Source organism: Dermacentor albipictus, chromosome 6 (assembly GCF_038994185.2).
Source record: "Dermacentor albipictus isolate Rhodes 1998 colony chromosome 6, USDA_Dalb.pri_finalv2, whole genome shotgun sequence".
Classification (NCBI taxonomy): Eukaryota; Metazoa; Arthropoda; class Arachnida; order Ixodida; family Ixodidae; genus Dermacentor; species Dermacentor albipictus.
The window spans coordinates 90,575,304-90,596,550 of record NC_091826.1 but is presented as its reverse complement, the minus strand read 5'-3'; the positions used below and the strand labels follow the sequence as shown (position 1 = coordinate 90,596,550).

Genomic DNA, 21,247 nt, shown 5'->3' with positions numbered 1-21,247 from the left:
CAGTCCCACTGTTGTGCCATTACCACAAGCCTGGATTCCGAATCTGCAAGATGCAGAATTTATCCTGCGAGCGCCCTAATTATCCCTTGACAAGTCCAGATGCTGAGCCGTCAGGCAGCGGTGTTCTGCGGAGAAGCATCGGCGAGCAGCATGTTCGGACGTGTCAGCAAGTGCCAGACAGCCCGGCGCCGCACCTCCTTTTGCCTGGAGGTCCCCGCGCGCGCGAACTTTGAACCGGGTGGCCAGCACGGTCGCTGGTTGAACCTCTCGGACGACCGTCGAGTGCTGACTTTGTATTGGGCCGTTTGAGTGACAATGGTTCCTCGGGGATTATAAAAGCCGCGACGCGCCGTCTGAAAAACCGGATCCGCCGACCCACCGGGAGCACAGTGCCGCTATCGACTGGGGCGAGATGTGTCACGCGTTTTCGCCGGACGTCGCCGTGCGGGAACAGTCGCGTTTGCTGTGAGATCTCGGCCCCAGTGCCGACCCGTTCATGTCCTGTATAATGACCTGTATATAGTGTATAAAGTCCCTTTTGTTATTCTCATCGACGCCTGGCTCGGAGTCTTCGCTACCAACGCTCTGTCACGAAACGGGTGACGAGCGCTACGGGACCACAAAGTCGTAATAGTGGTGCAGCGGTGCAAAGTCGTAACACCACGTAATGTGGGCGAGAGTTGGCCGGCCTCCGCACCAAGGACAGCGAGCGCTGTACAGCGTTGGGTGAATGGCATTTTTCAAATAAAGGTTTGGAAATGTGTGCGTCTGTATTCGGCGCCAGTCATAAGAGTCCTGCCTGGATAGGTCAGGGTGTGGTGGACTGTACTTTCTTCGCTCGCGCCGCTGGTGCTCATGGATGTCTCGTGGTAAAAAGGGGTTTTCGTCAGAGTGGTCGGCCGCTCGGTTGACAAAAGCACGAGCTGCGCCGTCGGCTCTCTCATTGCCCTCGAGTCCTGCGTGACCCGGGCACCAGATGATCATGTGTTTCTGCGTTAGGTTGGATCCTAATAGGTGAGTGGTGCTGTGTGGTAGCCTCCCGGTGAGGAATAGTCTACATTCGACTTGGGAATCTGTAAGAGTTATCGACGATTGTCCCAGAGCGTCCTTAGTTTTAATAGCTAGCGCGATGGCTGAAGCTTCTGCGGTATTCGCAGATGCAACTCTAGCCGTGGCACAAGTCACAAGCCCTTGATTTGCGGCCGCTCCTACCACTGCGAGGGCGTATTTGTAAGCACCACATCGAGCGACATCTGTGTACGCTGTATCCGGGTTTCTACCGAATTGCTGCATTAACTTTCGAGCTCGAGCATTTCTACGTCCCTGGTGGTATTTTGGACTCATGTTATTTGGGATTGGGGCTACTATGATCCTTTCACGAAGGACTCTGGTCAGAGATTCGAGTTCTTCTCCCGCATACCGTGGACGAGTAGGGTAACCCACGCGGCAAAGTAATTTTCTGCCAGAGGTGGTTAAGCTAAGCCGCTCCCGTTGAGATATGAGCGTCGCTGCCCGTAGCTCCTCGTAGTCATTGTGAATCCCGAGGGCCAGCAGGCGTTCAGTAGAGGTTCCCTGTGGTAGGCCGAGAGCCGCTTTGTACGACGTTCTAATCAACGCATCTAGGGCCTTTAGTTCTGTTTTCGTGGGGTCCTGGAAAGGGAGGCTATATGTGAGACGACTTAGCACAAAAGCTTGAACGAGCCGGATCGTCTCTGTTTCCTTGAAACCTTTTCGTTGATAAGTTACTCTACGGATCATACGGGAGATCCGTTTCACCGTAGTCCTAAGGGTTTTAATGGTGTGGTCTACTCGTTTGTTGCTTTGCAGCCACAGTCCGAGTACTCGCATTTTCTGGACCTCCTTTATCTGGCTGTCTCCTAGAAAGAGGTTCACCGGCTCATGAGTTTGACGGCCTCACCCTCGTATCCTGATAAATTCTGATTTATCGGGAGCGCAGCTCATTCCACTTCTGCGAGCGAAGGTTTCAACAACGGTCGCTGCTTCTTGCAGGATTTCTTCTTTTTGTCCTAACGAGCCGCTGGTTGCCCATAGGGTAATATCGTCTGCATATATCGCGTACCCTAGCCCAGGTATGACGTCGAGTGTTTTGGCTAAGCGTCTCATACCGATATTGAAAAGAAGGGGGGAGAGTATCGCCCCTTGCGGTGTACCTCTATTGGGCATGGGAAAAGGGTCTGAGCGCGTAGTGCCAATGCCTATTGTCGCGATGTGAGAGGTCAGGAAAGAGCGGGCGTAATCATAGATTCTTTGTCCACAACCGATGTCACTTAGCTCAGATAAGATAAGTTCATGTGAAATAGTGTCAAATGCGCTTTTTAAATCAAGAGCCAGGACGAGATGTTCCGCACCAACCATGGTGTTGCATAGAACTTCTTCGCGAAGTAACAGGAAAACATCTTGTGTCGACAGATGTTGGCGAAAGCCGAATATGTTAGTGGGAAATAGGTTTAAGACGTGAGACGTGTGTGGATCACCTTCTCAAATAATTTGCCAAGACAGGAGGTTAGTGATATCGGCCTGAGATTTTGTAGATCATGAGGTTTTCCTGCTTTCGGAATAAGCACGATTTTGGCCTCCTTCCACTGTTGTGGAACTACGCCCCTCTCCCATATCTGTTCATTAAAATACCGGGTAAGCTGTTCTAGGTGCTCGTCGCTCAGGTTCCGGATCATAGCATTTGTGAGGTGATCTGGTCCTGGAGCAGTATTTCTCTTCGCAGCTTGCGCTGCCGCGAAGAGTTCTGCCTTAGTTATCGGAGCGTCTAGCATCGCGTTTAGCCATTCTTTCAAGGAAGAATGGCTACTGTATGACTCGATCTTCAAAAAAGGCTAAACAAATGGTTGAGAAAAAAATATGAGTGGTAGTGCAAAAGGACAAAGAAATGCTGCTGGATTACTTCTGTGTCACTGACGCGTGTAAATTGCAGATTCTTCAGTGCATACCACGCCTTAGCCCTAAACCCTATAAACCACGTTCGAAACATGATCTCTGCATGTCTTGTCTCGGCTAAACGCAGAGGCGACGCGTGCGCAGGCCCTCTCATGTATCACAGTAAGTTGACTTCCATACATGCCAACTATCCTCAATTTTTTTTGTAATGTTAACATATTTCGGCTCGACCTATCCGATTTTACGAACGTCGCGTGATGTTTTCCCGAGTTTATGGGCTCTGTTCGCGAAGATGTATTAAAAGTGCAGAAAAATGGGAAGCGGTGAGACAGCAAGAAATGCAAACAAGAAATAAATGGTGATGGTACCTGGATTGACCTTTCGCGGCAGCGCAAGACGCCACATTCTAGAGGTGTACATGCGTCGAATAAATGAAAAAGTTCATTCAGGCAAGTTAAATTTTATTTAGACGGACGGCATCAAAGGAAGTAAAAGCTACGGTAGAACAGCGTGGCTTTCGCAACTGTAACTTTATTCTCACAAAAGGGGCCCGGACATAAAACCGTGCCGAGCATGCGCAAAAAAAAAAAAAAATCTGCGCATCGCGCCACGCCAGATCGGAAGATTTGGGACAACGGCTAATTTAGAAAACAACGAAAGGATTCATCTTCAGCCTGGCGTAAAACTACATACGAGTATCACTGACAGATTTTTTTTTCTTATGCGATAGCCCTCTACGTGCTAAAGCATCGTTGCAGATATATAAAGAATCCAGATTCTGGAAAACATGCCCTCACATTTGCAGGCAGTTCGATCCATAGGTAGTCATGCTGAAAGCGTTTATATTCCTTTTTTTAAATATAAAGCTCATGTTCCTTGGCTCTGTCGCTTGCATCGGCTCTTTTAACCGACGTAAAACCTGCCGCAACTGAGGGGAATTTTATAAACGACACCTTCTGCGCAAGTAAGTGGATGCCCTTGCATGCCTATTTAAGCACGAGCGGACTTTTAACGGCTTTGATACGGGCGACACATACCCGCCTATCTCTTTGGTGCAGAGAAGACCAAAGGCACCTACCTGTTAGCCACGCTTTTGAGCTTGCACGCTAACTTATGCACGCAAGGCACAAATATTGGCCTTGCATGTTAGAATGTAGTGGCGATTGACGCCCTGTCCTGCAGTCGGTTTGCGTGCGGCGAATAAATGAACAAGATCATACAGACAAGCCCCCCATCCCCTCTCCCCGAGTCTTGGCCAAATCGGCAGCAGTATTGTTGCTGAAACAGTAATTGCGATCTAAAGAACGATGTGTTGCTTGCTTGTACCTGATATTAAAATTTGCGGCTGCCTAATTGTGTCCTTTGTTTAACGGTAAATTATGGTTTATAAAAAAGTTCGTTCAGATATACAATTGCGTGCGCTCAGGGCAAACATTATATAAACAAATGCGTACGATTCCCCCCTTTCCCATTTGTCTTGATCGCTGGATTTTTTGAAATACCAAAATTCACAAGCTTTTCAGGTATGTAGTAACCCATCATCTGTTACGCAAAACTAACACTTTGATGGCCACATTCCCAAGCGTCAACTGCGTATGCGAGGTGCAATACGTCTGTTTCTCGCTTAGCTAGTACTAGGTTTAGCACGTTCATTACAACGATTGCCACGGTTGCCGCATACACGTAGCACACGTTCGATAACGTGTGCCAAGGTGGAGCTTCATTCACTCTGCACCTGTATCATCAATCACAACCAACGACCAAGAGTTCTGGGTGGCTACATTTATTTCTGACAGACCCGGCACTTGGGAAATGGTTCCCGGGTACCGCAGGGCAGTGTCGACTGCACTGCAGCTGACGCCGCGGAATCAGCCATGGTCTCACCGCGGTACACGACCTCCTGACGGTGCCGCAGTGTCCATTGCGCTGCCTCGATGACCTTAGGGCGGACACTGGACGCCGCAAGCGAGAGAACAAAGAGAGAAAAAGGCTTGTTAACGAGACAGGCAGAGCAAGCCACTTGAATCGGCATGCTACCGCCCGCTAACCTTCAGTGAGGAAGTTAGATAACGGAATGACAAGAACATCGGGGAGTGGATGCGTGAGATAAACCGGCATGTCTTTGTCGCGCAGCTGTCCGTCCACTTCGTCGCGCTGTAACATAATCTAGAGCCATGAATGTTTGCAGGGGGTGAATTATATTACAGTGCATATAATATAATGCACTCAGACCGACCGCCACTGTCGCAATAAACGGCTCTCGGCTGATGTCATTCGTATCAAAAGTAACTCGTTCAAAAACCGCGAGCATTTTGATCCGCGGCCGGCGAGAAGTCAGTACCTGATACTCTAAACGCGTTTGCAGGACAGACCTGATGATGATTTGTAATGTGATGCCTTTCGAAACGGAGTGGTCACAAACAGTCACCTAGCCTGTTTGAGCTAATTACAGTCTAGCGCTTTGCGTATGTCCATATTTTAACGTTACCTATTGCTGCAACGACCCAGGCTCCACCACTTTCCTGCCCTTTCCATGCCATACTCGACAGTTATCTCCACCACTGGCCGTTACGCTCCTGTCAGCACCGAATCTCAACGCTTCGGGAAAGTGGACGCTTCTTTACATGTTGGCATTCCACTACAATGTGCCGAGTCACTTTCCAGACTTTTGCTGCAAGAGACACATGCCTCAACCTGTTGCGAATACTTCCAGCTGTATGCTTTCTTCCTGAAGCAACCAGCTCGGTCCTCAAATAGAGCGAGGCACTTCCCTTTGTCTTACCGTCCAAATGTTAGCCCGAAGCTTCCCTTTCCAAACCCTCCGGGTATTACACGAAGATGGCGGCCGGGTTCTTCTAAGGTCTTGCCCAATAGCTCAGACTTAAGAACAACAACGTGCCCAATGACACGGGATCGAACTTTGGCCGCTGCTGCCCGATGCCCTAGTCATAATCTCACGTATGCGCTTTAACTCAAGTAATGTCCGCGCACGTCTCTATACCCTATATCTCTTCCTTCTCGCTCTTCCCCTTCCCCCAGCGTAGGTTAGCCAACCGGACACTTGAATGGTTAACATCCCTGCCTTCGCTGCCTATCTCCCTCTCTCTCGACATATATATATATATATATATATATATATATATATATATATATATATATATATATATATATATATATATATATATATATATATATATATATATCACGTATACTTCTGTCTTGCCAACGCCAGCAATCTCTCTGCTATATGATCGCCGTGTCTGGGTCACCTTGCGTAGCATGAGTGGGAGAGGTCTAGTTTCTTTTCCGCCAAATACTTGGGAATATGAGCTAGGAACGCTCATAGCATTTCAATACCCACTTCACGATTGCGGATTTCTGTATGTGTGTTAAATGGAGATGTATATCCCCCCCCCCTGATTTTTTTGCTTGCCATCTGCGAAGCTCAATTTTTCTTGTATCCAACCTTTGTATATATCATGTACCGTACCCCTCTTCCTCACGTTCGTTTTGATGACTCCGTACTCGCTTGTTAACTTCTGATGACTTCCCCCTTTCCGTGGCCACGCTCTTGAGGGGCATTTCTTTACATGGGCAGTTAAACAGTTGATCCTTTCTTTCACACCTTGCGGAGCCTTCTTTCAACACTAACCTAACCTGCCCTGGACAGCTGCGTTACAGGCGACCGGAGTAAGGGAAGCGTAAGCGCATGCGGTCGAATTGTCAGCCGGCCAGCGTGCATATTGGGGCTTTCGGCGCAACATCCTATCGACTGCAACACGTACTCGGGACAGGCGTCCCTGTCACTTGTTGGCCACCTCGCCGTCCTTCTTCTCGGCGGGTGTGCCGGGCACGACTGCCTCGACGGGAGGACCACTGGCGCTAGAAACGGCGACAGGAGTGTCGCCGGTGCCGGACCCTTTCCGGGACGACTTCTTGGATCCTTCCGCGGACCCCTTTCCCCGAGTCGAGGTGGACCCTTTGCCAGAGCCCGAGACGGACGCTTTGCCGATGTTCGGACCCTGGCCGGGCTTGTCGCTGCGGGGCTCGGACGACGGCGCCGACGTCTCGCCGGACTTGGCGCGGCCTTCGCCGGCCGCCGCGGCCACTTCGCTGAGCGCGGTCTGCGCCTCGGTCAGCGCGCTCACCGACGCCCTCTGCGCCGGCACGTCCGATGCACTCGGCACCACGCTGTCGGGACCCGGCTGCAGCAGTTCGGTGCTCTGCGGAGGCCTCTTCTTGGGCGGCACGCCATACTGGTCCGGTGGGCTGCGCGTGGAGACACGCACTAGCAAGCGTAGTGCCTATAGGTCCGCTCTATATGTCTCGGAAGTAACCATCACAAGACAATGAAGTGACAGCAGATGAAGTAATGAATATGCGCCGGCACACAGTGAAGTGACAATGAAGCATCCGTAAAGGTGGCACAGTAGCCATGGCATTCGGCCGCTGAGCGCGAGAGCGTGGGCTCGATTCCTGGCTCGATTTGTGGCTAAATTAATCATTTGGTTAGCAGCGCGACGACCCATGTAGTAAGTGAAAGAAAGGAGAGGAAAGAGCGCTGACTTACAATTTTGTGGCGCACACAGGTCAGGCTCATGTACCACGCGATGGCACAACAGAATAGACGGGAGGGTGAGATGTGGTCGGATTTCGCTTGCGGCATTACGACGGAAGGTTCATGTGCCTGGATGTTGGTCTTCCTTAGGAGAGGGTGACACCGTAGGGGCAGCCACTCGCCGGCTTTGCATATTGCATGCTTCTCGATTATCTCCCTAGTTTCTTTGCTCTTATGGGGACTGCTCTTCATGCTTTGTCTGCCATCGAAAATTGGTCTGCAGTGACTTGGTCGCGGCAATGAATGTGAGATGGGCTGTGCCTTCTCTCACTTCCTGCGTGGGTCGTCACGCTGCTAACCAAAGATGCAACGTTACCAACATGCTTGTTCTTTGACCCTTACAAATGATTCCACAGCCATCCACACGGGCATCTCTCAAAGCCTCGCTCTTACCTTGTTGAACCTCATTAAACTTCAAAAGGGGTGCGCAGTGTATACCCTCAATTTTTCCAGCGCGCAAGTGCCCGCCTCTCTTGGGCCGGCAGGGGGCGAGGTAGTACCCTGGACCTCTGTCCTCCGATTTCGCGGATGACTGGAAGTCATAGCCGCTTAAAACAGCTACAACACGTTTTTTTCTTGTGCGTTTGCTCGTCCTTCCGGACTATTCGATTACATTTACAATCGTCGTCTTTGGTTTCTGTTCTTTTTTTCTTTTGTCATGAGTGGTCGAGGAGCATAACGTGCGCAGCACAATCTGATAAAACCCAGCGTCCCAGAATGAAGGCCGCCATCAACACTACTATCCTCGACCTCGTCTTCCGGATTCCGGAAATACACTAGAATTCCGTTATAACGAAATAGAAGGAGGAGCCGAAATTACTTCTTTACATCCATTATTACCTTTTACCGCAGTATATGACTAATGTAGCGTTCCTAACTAGAACGGCAACAGAAATGACATCATCTAAGTGAGACGGGTGTCGTCCGCCATTTTATTCCAACTTCTTCCTTCTCACTTCTCCCCCAGCACCTTCCTTCGTCTTCTTTCATGCGTCCAGCGTAGACCGCTTCACTCTTCCGGATTTTTTTTAATTACACCTCCTGGGGTAATACTTGAATACGTTTCCAATAGCGGCGCACTCCGTTTGGCCCGAGGCTCCGGCGTACCAGACATTCTTCAATATTCCATGCTGGCATGCAGTCTTAATAACTTGAAATGGTCCGCAATATTTTGAATTTGAGGGCACAGCTCCTTTCCTTACAAGGACATAGTCTCCAGGCTGTATGTCCGGTATCTGGCTACTGTGCCTTTTATCAAAGTTTCGCTTCATGCGGCGCTTGTAGATCTCCTGTTCTTTGACAGTTTTCCTTACTTCCGCAAGTTCGAGGTTCTCTAGGAGACCTAGCTCACGATCTGCAGGAAGTATGGGCGCTGTACCTGAAGTTACAAAATGAGGGCTGCAGCCTAAACTCGTGGTGTATGATCTGTTGTGATGCTTCACAGCGGCCTCGAGACAGCACTTCCAGCCACCGGCAAAGTCTGGATACATCTTCAGATACTGTTTGATGTCTCGTATGGCACGTTCCGCTAGGCCGTTTGCTGCCGGGTGGTATGGAGAAGAATACTTTATCATGATGCCGTGCTCCTGGGCCCACTTTGATAATTTGGCACTCCGAAAAGCCGGCCCGTTGTCGCAGACGAGCGTCTTTGTGTGTTTAAAACACTCAGCTTTGAGGAGGTCTATTACGCTGTTTGCGTCTTCTTTGCCAGCTTTAGCCGCAATCGTCCGTGTGCACTCATCTATGGAGAGCAAGAAAGCTTGCGTTCGCTTGACTCCTTCCCCCTTCTTTTTGAGCTCCGCGAAGTCCAAATGAATTACTTCGAACGGGATGCTTGAATATTCAGGGTTTGTCATAACGTCTGTCGATTGCTTGAATTTAACTTTGTTCACCTGGCAGAGGTGGCATGTGCGGATGTAATGGCTGATGTCGTTTTTCATGCCCGGCCATGTGAATCTCATGAGCGATTTCTTATAAGTGCGCCAGAAGCCATCATGTCCACCCGATTCAGGGGTGTCGTGGTATAGATTAAGAATCCTTGGAATCATAGTTGATGGTACGTGATACCTTCCATTGATAAACTGGAGCTCTTCTGTACCTTCCCATAGCTTAATATGATTGATTGTATCTGGATTATTGCTTGATTCCTGTACAAGTAATCTTGATAGTGCGTCAGCGTCAGTGAGGAGTGGGCCAGGACGGTGCGAAATTACGAAATCAAATTGTTGCAGATAGTTCACCCATCTAGCAATGCGGCCTCTTGGCTGGGCCATGCTCAGAAGTTGAGGCAATGCTTGATGGTCCGTGAAAAGTATGAATTTGGCACCTTCCAGGTAAGTACGAAAGTACTGCACAGCTTTTAAGACGGCCAGAGCTTCCTTTTCTGTGGTACAGTAATTGATTTCGGCGGGTTTCAGGGTATAGCTGTAGTACCCCGCGACGTAGTGTTTGGTTTGATCAGCTTAAAAAAAAAATTATGGGGTTTTAACGTGCCAAAACCACTTTCTGATTATGAGGCACGCCGTAGTGGAGGACTCCGGAAATTTCGACCACCTGAGGTTCTTTAACGTGCACCTAAATCTAAGCACACGGGTGTTTGCGCATTTCGCCTCCATCGAAATGCGGCCGCCGCGGCCGGGATTCGATCCCGCGACCTCGTGCTCAGCAGCCCAACACCATAGCCACTGAGCAACCACGGCGGGTATTGTTTGGATGGCTTCTGGTATAGAACTGCACCGGTAGCATAATGTGATGCGTCCGTGTTCAGCACGAAAGGCAAGGAAAAATCCGGTATTCGCAAGATGGGGTCCGACGATATTAGTTTTACAAGCTCACGATAGACAGCTTCGCACTTCTCGTCCCAATGAAAAGGCACGTCTTTCTGAGTTAAACGTGTGAGGCACCTTGTTCTCAGTGCGTAGTCTTTGATAAACGCCCGGAAGTGTCCTGCAAGGCCAAGAAAAACGCGCAGGGAGTGCACATCATAAGGCTTTACCAGCTTGGAGATTCTCTCTACCGATTCTTGCTTGGTGCTTTTAGTCTGTCCATCAAACACCCTGCCAAGAAATACTACGGTATCTTGAAAGAACGCACTTTTCTTGAAGTTGACTTTGAGTTGGGCAAGACTGAGGGCATGAAGAACTTTTGAAAGATGACTACGGTGTTCGTCCTTTGTCTTTGAGTAGATGATGATGTCGTCGATGTACACATTGCAAAATGTGCCCAGGTAAGGTTTCAGAATGTCCGTCATAATCTTCTGAAACCACGCAGGGGAGTTTTTCCAACCAAATGGTAGGCGGTTGTACTCAAACAAGTCAAATGGGGTTATGAACGCGGTGTACTTCTTCGTTTCTTCACTTAGTGGAATCTGCCAAAAGCCCTTGCAGAGATCTATTCGTGAAAACCAATGGCAACCACCGGTTTCGTCAATGATGTCGTCGATTCTCGGCATTGGATAAGGTATCAATTCAGTTTGACGATTGAGAGCCCGGTAGTCTGTGCAGAGGCGGAATGTCCCGTCTTCTTTAGGTGCAATAGTGATAGGAGAAGCAAATGGGGATACAGAAGGCCGGATGATACCTGCGTCTAACATTTCTTGCAACTCCTTTTTCAGCCACACCTTTTTATCTCTGGACATATTATAGGGGGTTCTACGAACCACTGTTTTATCTGCGAGCTCGAAAGGAACGACATGGGATTTCATTGCTGGAGGGTAGCTTCCTATGCATATAAGCTCTGGGTACTTAGTCTTGATGCCTTCGTGGTGAAAAATTAGCCTTGATACACTAGGTTCTTCACCAGGGTCTTCTGTTCTTATCGTGTCTTCGGCCATTACCTTGTCATCCCAATAGAGGTTCATCTCAAGTTTTTTCATGTCTGGACGGGACAAAAGAAAATCGTAGGTGACATTGAGAATGGCCAATACGTCACTGGTAATAGCATTTCCTTGAAATTCAATAGCCAGGGTTACCCATTCGCTATGCATGGTCACTGACCCATCGTAGGCTTGGACACGCAATGTTCTACCAGCGTGCAGACGACTGGCATCCACTCGAGTCTTGTGGATAATAGATACCGAAGCTCCACTGTCAACGAGAGCCTTCACTTCAATGCCATCTACCTTAATGGGGGCGTACAATAAGCTTGACGACACCGAATATACTGTCTCACTGAAGCTCTTTTTCTGGGGCTTGTGATGCACGGTAGACAGATTATGTGGAAGTAGGTTGCCGTGAACTGCGGTAATTGGTTCTTCACCATCCTCACAGTCATGATTTACGCTTCCCAGAGATTTGTTTATGAAGCTGTGTTCACATTCAGTTGACGGCAACGACTCTAGATTGGAATCAAGTTGCTCTGTTCTACCATCTGGCTGTCTTCTCGATGTAATTCTTGGCACTGAGGTCTGTAGAAAGTTCAGAAGGTCATCAAACGTTCTTGGACCTTTGAGCTGGACATGACAACGGATCTCGATACACAACCCTTGCGTTATCAAAGCTACAACAGCAGAAGACGACAGCTTCGGTTCTGCAGAATACAACAGGCGACGCTTCTCAAGACAGTACTCAAGCAGAGAGCCACCTGTATAACTGAACCGCAGTGCCGCATCCCATCTTTCTACTGCGTTGCCTTCGAAAGCCCCTAAAAAGTTGTTTTTCCACAGTTCCCAACATGTTGTTCCATAATCCATGAGTTGCACGTCATACCATTTTCTGGCTATACCGCCCAAATAGCGGCGCATATGCAAAATCTTTGTGTCGTCGGAGTGCCACAGATTCTTGTCACAGGCGTACTCGAAAAAACACAGCCAGTAGTGTGCATTTTGCGATTTTCCTTCAAAAACATCTGGTTCAACAATACTTCGTGCTGACTACTCTCGACTAAGCGCTTGGACGAAAGTTCTCATTATTTCGATCTGTTGTATAATGTTCCTTTGCAGTTCCATAACACTCAAGTCTAGGCTCACCTTCCCGGCAGGCGTTTCCTCTTTGAGGGTGCCACGTCGTATGGGTTCCAGAACGAGTTCGCTCAGTGTCTGCAGTTGTAGATTTACTGTCACCGATCCTGTTTGCACGAGGGCTTGGCGGCTGATTGCAGCTTGTTGCAGTACCACGTTGATCAGCGCGGTAGAACTAACTTCAAGAGGAAGGTCCGTCGCTGGCTCACCGTGCACTTGGTATCGGGTGAACACAACAGACTCTGATGACGCCTGGTCGACGAAAAACGTCACCCGCATCGCTGGTCTTCGAAAACTGTCGGCTGCGCCAAAATGTAGCGTTCCTAACTAGAACGGCAACAGAAATGACATCATCTAAGTGAGACGGGTGTCGTCCGCCATTTTATTCCAACTTCTTCCTTCTCACTTCTCCCCCAGCACCTTCCTTCGTCTTCTTTCATGCGTCCAGCGCAGACCGCTTCAACTAATATGATGCACAATCGTAAACACGGAAATGAGAATACGGCTTTGCGGCCCGCGGAGCCACAACGCGGCCACGCATGCGATGAAATTTGAACAAAACAACGCAGGAATCTTCGGCGGGTGAAACACGCGACTTCTTAGCACCTGACACTTTTAATGGCTGCCTTATGTTGCACTGTGATGGTCCTTCGCTCACGCTTTCAACATGCCTCGTCGCGGTCGTACAGCACGTGGCACGGAACACAGCACACCAAGTAGAACTAACACATCTTTTTCAGTTGTGTTAATAACAGAGTGAGTGAGTGAGTGAGTGAGTGAGTGAGTGAGTGAGTGAGTGAGTGAGTGAGTGAGTGAGTGAGTGAGTGAGTGAGTGAGTGAGTGAGTGAGTGAGTGAGTGAGTGAGTGAGTGAGTGAGTGAGTGAGTGAGTGAGTGAGTGAGTGAGTGAGTGAGTGAGTGAGTGAGTGAGTGAGTGAGTGAGTGAGTGAGTGAGTGAGTGAGTGTTTGATGTTTAATGGCGCAAGGGCCAAGTATGGCCAAAGAGCGCCATTTCTGTGGTAATCAGTTTGCAGTGTAATTATGATTACCATGAAGTTGGTGTGACGTCGCTGTAAACGGGCCTCAAAAATATACGCTCTAAAGTGCGTAAAATCTGTATAATAATATTATGGCGATGACGTATGACTTGTACTATGAACATTTAGATGCATTTGAAAAGAACGATACGATAGGTAAAATATATCAGATTATAAGAAATGCTAGAGCACTACTGCCTTGGTAATAACATACATCTTTTCTTTCTGTAGGGGTAATTAAACTATTAGTTCTAATTAATTAACTAACTTATCAGAAAATATAGTTATATTAAAAGTATCAATGAGAAAATTGTACAGCGACATGAAAAACTCCAGATAAAGCTTTCTGTTGCTCAATACGTGCTGCATAAAAGTGTTTTTCCGAGCGTGACAGAAGACCGCGAATACACGCAAAGTGGCTCGAGCGGCCAGTCGCGCGTCAACTTCGCGTGCGTTTGCGCGTTTCTTCGACGCTCGGAAAAACACTTTTATGTAGCGCGTATTAAGCAACAGAAAGCTGTATCCGGAGTTTTTCATGTCGCTCTACAATTTTCTCATTGATACTTGTCATCTAATTAAAATATCTGAAATGTTAGTTAATAAATTAAGACTAATAATTCAATTATGTGGGATGAAAATAAAGTTCAGTGTCTCCAAGCGACGACAAACAGCATTACCTTGGTTTTCTCTAGCTACGTGGCATCCGCATATCTTAAACTCTGGATAAAGTTAGCTGGGACACCCTGTATAACTATTCGCACACACGTTAAAACTGCGGTCGTCGTTTCCTTGAAGAAAACAACACAATTCCCGACAGCCCATTTTCTAACCAAGCAACAATCCTTCGCATCGCGTGGCACTCGTGTGGGATGGCGGTTGCCGACATTCTTAAACTCCCGTCATGTGCACTGACAAGCCGTCAGCGGGCACTTTCAGCTACAGCGCGAGCAAAACGGGAGCCGCGCACTAGAGTGTTCCCTTTAACAATGTACCCCACTGTATATACATACACATGTGAGAGAATAGTAGCTCGAAAGCAGCGTACACTGGCGTGGAGATGATCTTGATGAAGTTCTCGTAGTCGACTTGCCCTTCGTTGTTGGGGTCCGCCTCCCGGATGAGCTCGTCGGCCTCCTCGTCGGTCATGCGCTCGCCCAGCGTGGTGACCACGTGACGCAGCTCGGCCGTCGTGATGAAGCCGTGGCCATCGCGGTCGAATACGCGGAACGCGTCTTGCAGGTCCGTCTGAGGGTTGAACGCGCGGGTGCACTTCTGCACCATGTCCAGAAACTCTGGGAACTGCACCTGGGTGGGGCACAAAGCACAGCGCGCGAGAGCGGTGACAGCCACAAACGAGCGGGATGTACAGAAAGCGTATAGCTCGGTTGGTGTAACGTCGCCAAGGATAGATTAGCGCAATGAAAGGTACATAGTGCAACACGAAACAACACGAGCTCTAGTGTTTCACTTGCGGTTATGGCATGACGTGGCTATGCGTTCATTTGGCTGCCTGCCAGACAGTCTTTCATTAAAAAAGTCACACCTACGCCCGAAAGGTGAAGCACCGATTGCGATAGTAAATTAGTAGATAGCTGTACGAAGTAAGGGTAGTAGTTTTGCCGGCCTTATAAACTTGTAAACATTCACTTACGAACAAAATTAACAATGATAGAATATGTAAGCGTCACTCAACGGAGACGCAAAAGTAACAGACACAGAGAAAGCGTTGTCTTCGCGTGTCTGCTTCTTTCTACGTCCTTGTTCAGTGGCGCTTCCACATTCTATCATAGATTCGAACCAACTAGCCCATCCACGTGTTTTAACTAAATGAACCAGTGCGGTGTCACGCGCGCACAGGTAAACATGAACACGTCTCGCTCGATCGGCGGAAGCCGTCTGCTAAAACGCTGGAGTCAAGAATCGTGGCAGTAGCCGCGAGCCATGTGACCTCCGTGCATCTGTCGCTGCAACGCGAACGAAGGAAACGCTGAAAGCACAGCGCAGACGACGCCACCGCCATTACGCGCGGGCGCGCAGTTTGGCCACGTCGCAGGTCGCTTTCAAGACACACGAACGCCGGCAACGCGTCCCCCTACGGCGTCCGCCAAAGGCGCGGCCAACGCCGTAGTAGACGCCGCGGTTCTCTCGATTCTGTACGGAGCGGCGGGCGAGGAGGACATCTATAAACCACAGCAGCCGCCGGAGTAGAACGCCCCTCCTCCCTCGCCTTACCCCCCGGCCTCGCGCGCCACAGGAGGGGGCACGCATCTCGTCTTTCCTTTCTTTAGATCATCATCATCATCATCATCACGCATGCGGGCCGAGTTCCTCGCTCGCGCGCGCGGAATTGAACCGCATTTGCCGGCTCACTTTCACACGCTTTCACTCATAAGGAACCTCGCGGCAACGGTGACGTCAGTAACGCGCCTGGAGTGTCCATATAACTGCTATCGCAATAAAGGAAATCACTGGCCTCTATAACGTGAAAGGCGAGAGAAATGCGTGACCATTACGTCGCACTATACCATGATCCCGGATGTATGATTTAAACTGCGTCCACCACACTGCAAGGTGCTGTTCAGGAGCTCACTCGACACGCGTCCTGCCTCTTCGAGGAGCAAAGTGCGACTGATGGTGTGCTCCAGAGCAGACCATAGTTAGTTGAACTACTTAAATATATATATCGCAGATCCAACGGATTATGGGAATCGATGTAAGCTGAACTTTGAAGCTATATAGCATAGTGGCACGCCACCATAAGAAATGTGCTGTGGTTTTCAGCCGATGAATGCACCCCGTAACTTGCCAGTAACAGTGATCCGCCAAAGTTGCATACAAAGAGCAACGGTGCATTCAGGGGGATATTTTCGATCGATCACTTCCTCTGGTACGTCATCATCGAGACATGTTGCTTGTCTCTGTATCCGATACACTGAAGTATCCACCGTGGTTGCTTGGTGACTATGGTGCTGTGTTGCTAAGCACGGAGGACGCGGGATCGAATCCTGGCCATGGCGGCCGTATTTCCATGGGGGTGAAATGCGAAAATACCCATGTACTTAGATTTACGTGCACGTTGAAGAACCGCAGGTGCTCCATATTTCCCGAGACCCTCACTACCGCATGTCTCATAATCAGATCGTGGTTTTGGCACGTGGAAACCCATAATTAATTTTTCTTTGATACACTGAAGTAGGCTAACGAAAACGCTTCTGGCACAGCGCCAGAGGCGCTGTCAGCTTGAACTTCACGCTGCGATTTTCGCGAATGAGAAAGCGACGCAGCAGCAAACAGCCCCGCCACCTCCGACATCTGGGCGGGGGAACCATTGTCACAGCGCGGACGAAGCCACAGGCAAACGAGTACGCCATGCGTTACATAGCCACGCTATGGATGGGGAGGCCTCTGTTCATCTGCAGACACACACCCTGCCCACCACACGATCACAAGAGGAGGAGAGAGCAGGAGAGGGAATGGCAGCGCTTTCGGCGCTAACTTTCCAGGCATGTAGTTTGAAGAGACATATATTGGGTGAATGCCTTCGGGGACCATTACGTCACGCAGCCAGCCTTGGCATGCAATCGCTCCGTGAAGCTACAGTGGTGACCCAGCACGTGACCTCTTGCGTCGAGATCGTGGAGCAAGAATAGAGATTTGCTGAGCTACGTTGGTTCCTAGTGGCTATGCTACTCGTTTTATGCGAAGCATATTACTAGAGCTCAACCCAGCTCCTCAGGCGCGGCGGTGTCGCCTTCAATACCACGTGACACCGTGACGTCACGACAGAGGAGAAATGGGGCTCCAACTCGCGCCGTCGCTCGCGGCGTCGCCTTCAAGGCTGACCACGTGACACCATGACATCACGACAGAGGAGAAACGGGGCTCCAACTCGCGCTGTCGCTCGCGGCGTCGCGGCGGTATATAAGCAGTGCCTCTGCTAGACACTCACGAGGTGAGATGCCTCCTTTAGACAGAGCTGCTCGTTGGAATGAGAAGCGAAGGTTGCGGCGTGCTACAGAGACTGTTTCTAGGTGGCTTTGCTACGGCGCAGCGACTACGCGCCCCGCATCGGACGCGGTGAGCGTCGAGCAACGCAGCGTTCGGCGCGACAACGAAATGTGCGCCTGAGCAAGTGCCGCACGCCTGAGCCGACGCCGACGACACCGGCTTTTCTCCGACACGAGCTCCTTAACGCTGTCGCGTTAAAATAAAGGCTAGTATGCTTCGCATCCTGGGCTTAACGTTAGCTAAGCCACAGCCATTTTTTATTCGGTGTGCGTTTGTTCGGCTGCCCTGCCGTGGCACTGCCTGCACAGCAGGAACACTAAAACCAACCGCGCACATTGAAGTGTGATCACATGTTGAGCGACCAGGTTTGGCATCAATCGCGTTGCGGTATGCTCCCTCCTTTTCCCTTCCTCCATGCATGAAACTCTTTGAGAGGAGGCCTCGTTTATACCCACAGTTGTTTCACACCACTAGCCATGGCACCTCACTTGCTCACTTGCATGCACCCGCTTCGTTAAAAATTTCAAGCTTCTTGCTCGTTCTCCGGCCCTACGTCAAGAAATAAATGGTCAAATAAGCCATCGTTTAGCATCTCCTCATGCTGAGGCAGGACATTAGGTAGATTCTTTTTATTTAAGGTCAGCTGTTTGTATTGACACTGTTAGGGCTGCGCAGACGATGCCGCGGTCTAAAAGTGGTTTTATTTCAGCATAGCAGATGGCGCCACAGAATTAGCACTCGCGGTGCGTTGACAATGCTGAATGCTTGAAAAGCTTAATTTTTCACTTCAACATTAATTTATTTCTGCACTCGTGTACTGTACGCGATTACGTTGACTAGCGAACGCGGAATAGACGCTGAGCAGACGACGCGGCGATATTTATGCAATCTTCAGCTGGCGAGCGTTCGCCCCTGCTCAGTGGCGAACGCTCAGGGGGTTGGTAGCAGACGACAGAGCGCGGACGGATACATTTCGATGTGCTCGCCTTCCTCGTTGACCGAGGCGCCAGTATACTTTCACAGAGCTTCACGGAGCTTCTGTTACTAAATACATGGAGGAAAGAAAAAAAGTTGGAGGGAGCATGCCGCAACGCAACTGAAGCCGGACCTGGTGGCCAAACGCGTGATCGCACGTCAAAGTGTGCGGTTGGTTTTATTATTCCCGCTCTGCTGGCAGAGCCCCGGCGGAGCAGCCGAACAAATCCGCACCGAATACAAACTACTGGCATAGCTACTGGGAGCCAAAGTCTCAGCAAATCTCGATTCTTGCTCTGTGATCTCGACACAAGAGATCACGTGTTGGGCCACCACTGTGGCTTCACGGAGCGTTCGCTTGCCAAGACTGGCTGCGTCACTTTATGCTCCCCAAAGGGCTTCATCGAGCTTGCGTCACGAGACTGAACTCTGACCTCGTGCGCTTCTGGTGGAAGCAGCGACCGCTTGTACCCGCGAAGGCCCGCGACCACGGCGAGGACACGTCTAATCGCGGAGTAGTTCGCGAAGAAAGCTTGGCTTTACAATTGCTGCTCTTGGTTTGATTGCAGCTCGCACGCCTTTCCTATCATTCACCAGTTGGTTTCTGAGCGTCTAACTGAAAGTAACCTGCCGACATCGCTGCAATGAAGGCATTTACTGTGGGGCACTACACATACCCAAAGTTGGAAAGTGCTACCGGGCAAGCGTACAAAAGAACGCGAAAGAGAGTGGGCAAAGTTGGCGTGAGAGGGGTTCCTTTATAAGAATTGCACATGCCCAGTGCAATCGCAATTATGTAATCATTCCTTTGCCCTTGGCCGTGACAGAGTTAGTGCTATATAGTTCAATTCTGTAAGCGATAACGAAGGCCCACCTTCTGCTGGAGGTCGTCGGGTGCGGTGCTCTTGACGCGCTTCTTGAACTCCGGCTCGACGATGACGCGGGCGGCGGTTCGGAGGATCTCGTCGACGTGCTCGAACGCCACCGTGCCTGAGCGATCCGCGTCGAACTTGGAAAACAGGTCACGCAGCTCGGCCACCTTGGCGTCGTCGAGCTCGTCTTGCTTTGTGACCGACATGACGACCGCTACCTGCTCTGCTGCTGCCGTCGACACCGGGTGGAACGCTTCTTCTGCTTCTTCGTCTGCACGCGCACGGCTGCTGCCACAAATGACGACGACGATTATGCTGCTGCTGCTCATGATGATGATGATGGTGGTGGTGACGACAAAGACGACGACGACGATGTTGTCTCCCTAAAAAGGGAGCGAAACCTATTTGCCCTATCAGTTCCTCATGGTATTTTAGAAAATGACCTTGCACAACTACAGAAATAAAATCTGCGATAGGTACTTACGCTTCCGTCTACGAAAAGCAGGCAGGTGTGAGCGCTGGATCGATAGCCATCTCTAATTGGTCTCTTTCAAAAAGACTACCTGACTTCACACCTACTGATTAGGTTGAATTATCGGCAATTGTGTTAGCTTTACGGAAATTACCTTCATCTTTGTCAGCAGCCGCAATTTTGAGAGTTTATTTCTATGTTTGTTTTTCGCTAACCACTCTTACTTTATCAAACGCATTAGAAGCGTTCAATTTCTTCCTCCGAAGACATTTACGCCTCGTTCGTTTGGTGTGGGTGCCGGCACACGAAGGTCTAATACTAGAGGAATTTGCTGATGAACTCCAGTGGAATCACATGGTGGCCAGGTAATCCCTATTCTACCGTCATCTACGTTTTTTTACATTAGCGCGTTTTCGAAAATTCGCCACTCAATATAGCTTCAATAAATTGTCATTGTTCACCTTTGAATTTTTGTATGTCAGATTTTCTTAGAACAATAGATGCATGATGCTCCACTAGAAAGGATGAAGTGTCGCTTACAAGACTACGTTGTCGAGTGGCCCCACTCAACTTTTACCTTCACGGGTCTGTTTTGGTGATATCACCATTGTGCAATTTCGGCAATAATAGTGAATCTCTAGAACTTTTATTTTTTTAGCGTGTCGCCGTCTTAAGGTTCAAAGAAAAAGGTTGTTTGAAGAACCATCACGCAAACTTCAACTGACGTCGACTCATCCGATGGTCTTTTCCTTCGGTGCCACTGAACTGGAGTTTAGCCACAGGAACCTCTGTGACGCTCTCTACAAATTGCTGTGCGAGACAAAATCAATTCAATGGTAAAATTTCCCTTTTCATTTTTATTTGCAATTCAAATTTTGTATTGTGTAATATATGGGTGGGTGGGCACGGCAGCATCGCAAAGATGCAGCCTTAAAATCAGTTCCTTCTTTTTCCGCAGATGAGCATCCCGCTGCTCCCCACGGGCATGCTACGAGCTACGACCATCGTCTCAAGCTACTACTATGGGTGACAGGGATCTGCTGATACACCCAGCCTCAGTCGACGAAAGCTACCGGCCCTTCCATGATGGTGCTGGCGTTAGTTACATCGACAGATATGCTGGGATCACCGATGATGGCAGCATCGAGCGACCATATAAAGCAGAGCGCATACGGCACAGTTGGCAGTGGGCACGGCAGCACCGCAAGGATGCAGCCTTCAAATCCGTTCTTGTTTATTCTACAGGTTAGCAGATGCCATGATATAGTGTCTCTCCCTGCGAGTTGTCCGTGTGATCATTCAATTATGTTCTGGTGTAGTCTAGCTAGATGGCGCACCCCCCTTCGGTCATGTGTCGAGTTTGGACCAATCAGCAGGTGCCATCTGGCGTGTGGAGTCTT

The 21,247-nt window shown here is 49.5% G+C and overlaps 1 protein-coding gene across 2 annotated transcripts; it reads right to left on the bottom strand.

The window, feature by feature from the left end:
* Positions 1-4,677: 4,677 nt before the first annotated feature.
* Positions 4,678-19,719, bottom strand: LOC135912398 (uncharacterized). Of its 2 annotated transcripts, none has more exons than XM_065444852.1 (4): positions 19,378-19,719; positions 14,531-14,825; positions 6,696-7,198; positions 4,678-4,862 (listed from the first exon to the last, which is right to left on the bottom strand). In XM_065444852.1, exons 1-3 carry the CDS (start codon positions 19,702-19,704, stop codon positions 6,714-6,716), a joined length of 1,107 nt encoding a protein of 368 aa, XP_065300924.1. In that variant the 5' UTR covers positions 19,705-19,719; the 3' UTR covers positions 4,678-4,862; positions 6,696-6,713. The 2 variants fall into 2 exon arrangements, with proteins under 2 accessions (XP_065300924.1, XP_065300925.1); XM_065444853.1 differs by having other exon boundaries at positions 6,696-7,179; positions 14,566-14,825.
* Between the last annotated feature and the right edge of the window lie 1,528 nt (positions 19,720-21,247).

Bases quoted from the DNA above. Each gene is read 5' to 3' on its own strand.
- LOC135912398 (XM_065444852.1), bottom strand. From the start codon at position 19,704: ATGAGCAGCAGCAGCATAATCGTCGTCGTCATTTGTGGCAGCAGCCGT. The intron at 14,826-19,377 runs GTGGGCCTTCGT...TGCCCCACCCAG, and splicing joins CCGACGACCTCCAGCAGAAG to GTGCAGTTCCCAGAGTTTCT. The intron at 7,199-14,530 runs GTATGTATATAC...TACGCTTGCTAG, and splicing joins GCTACTATTCTCTCACATGT to TGCGTGTCTCCACGCGCAGC.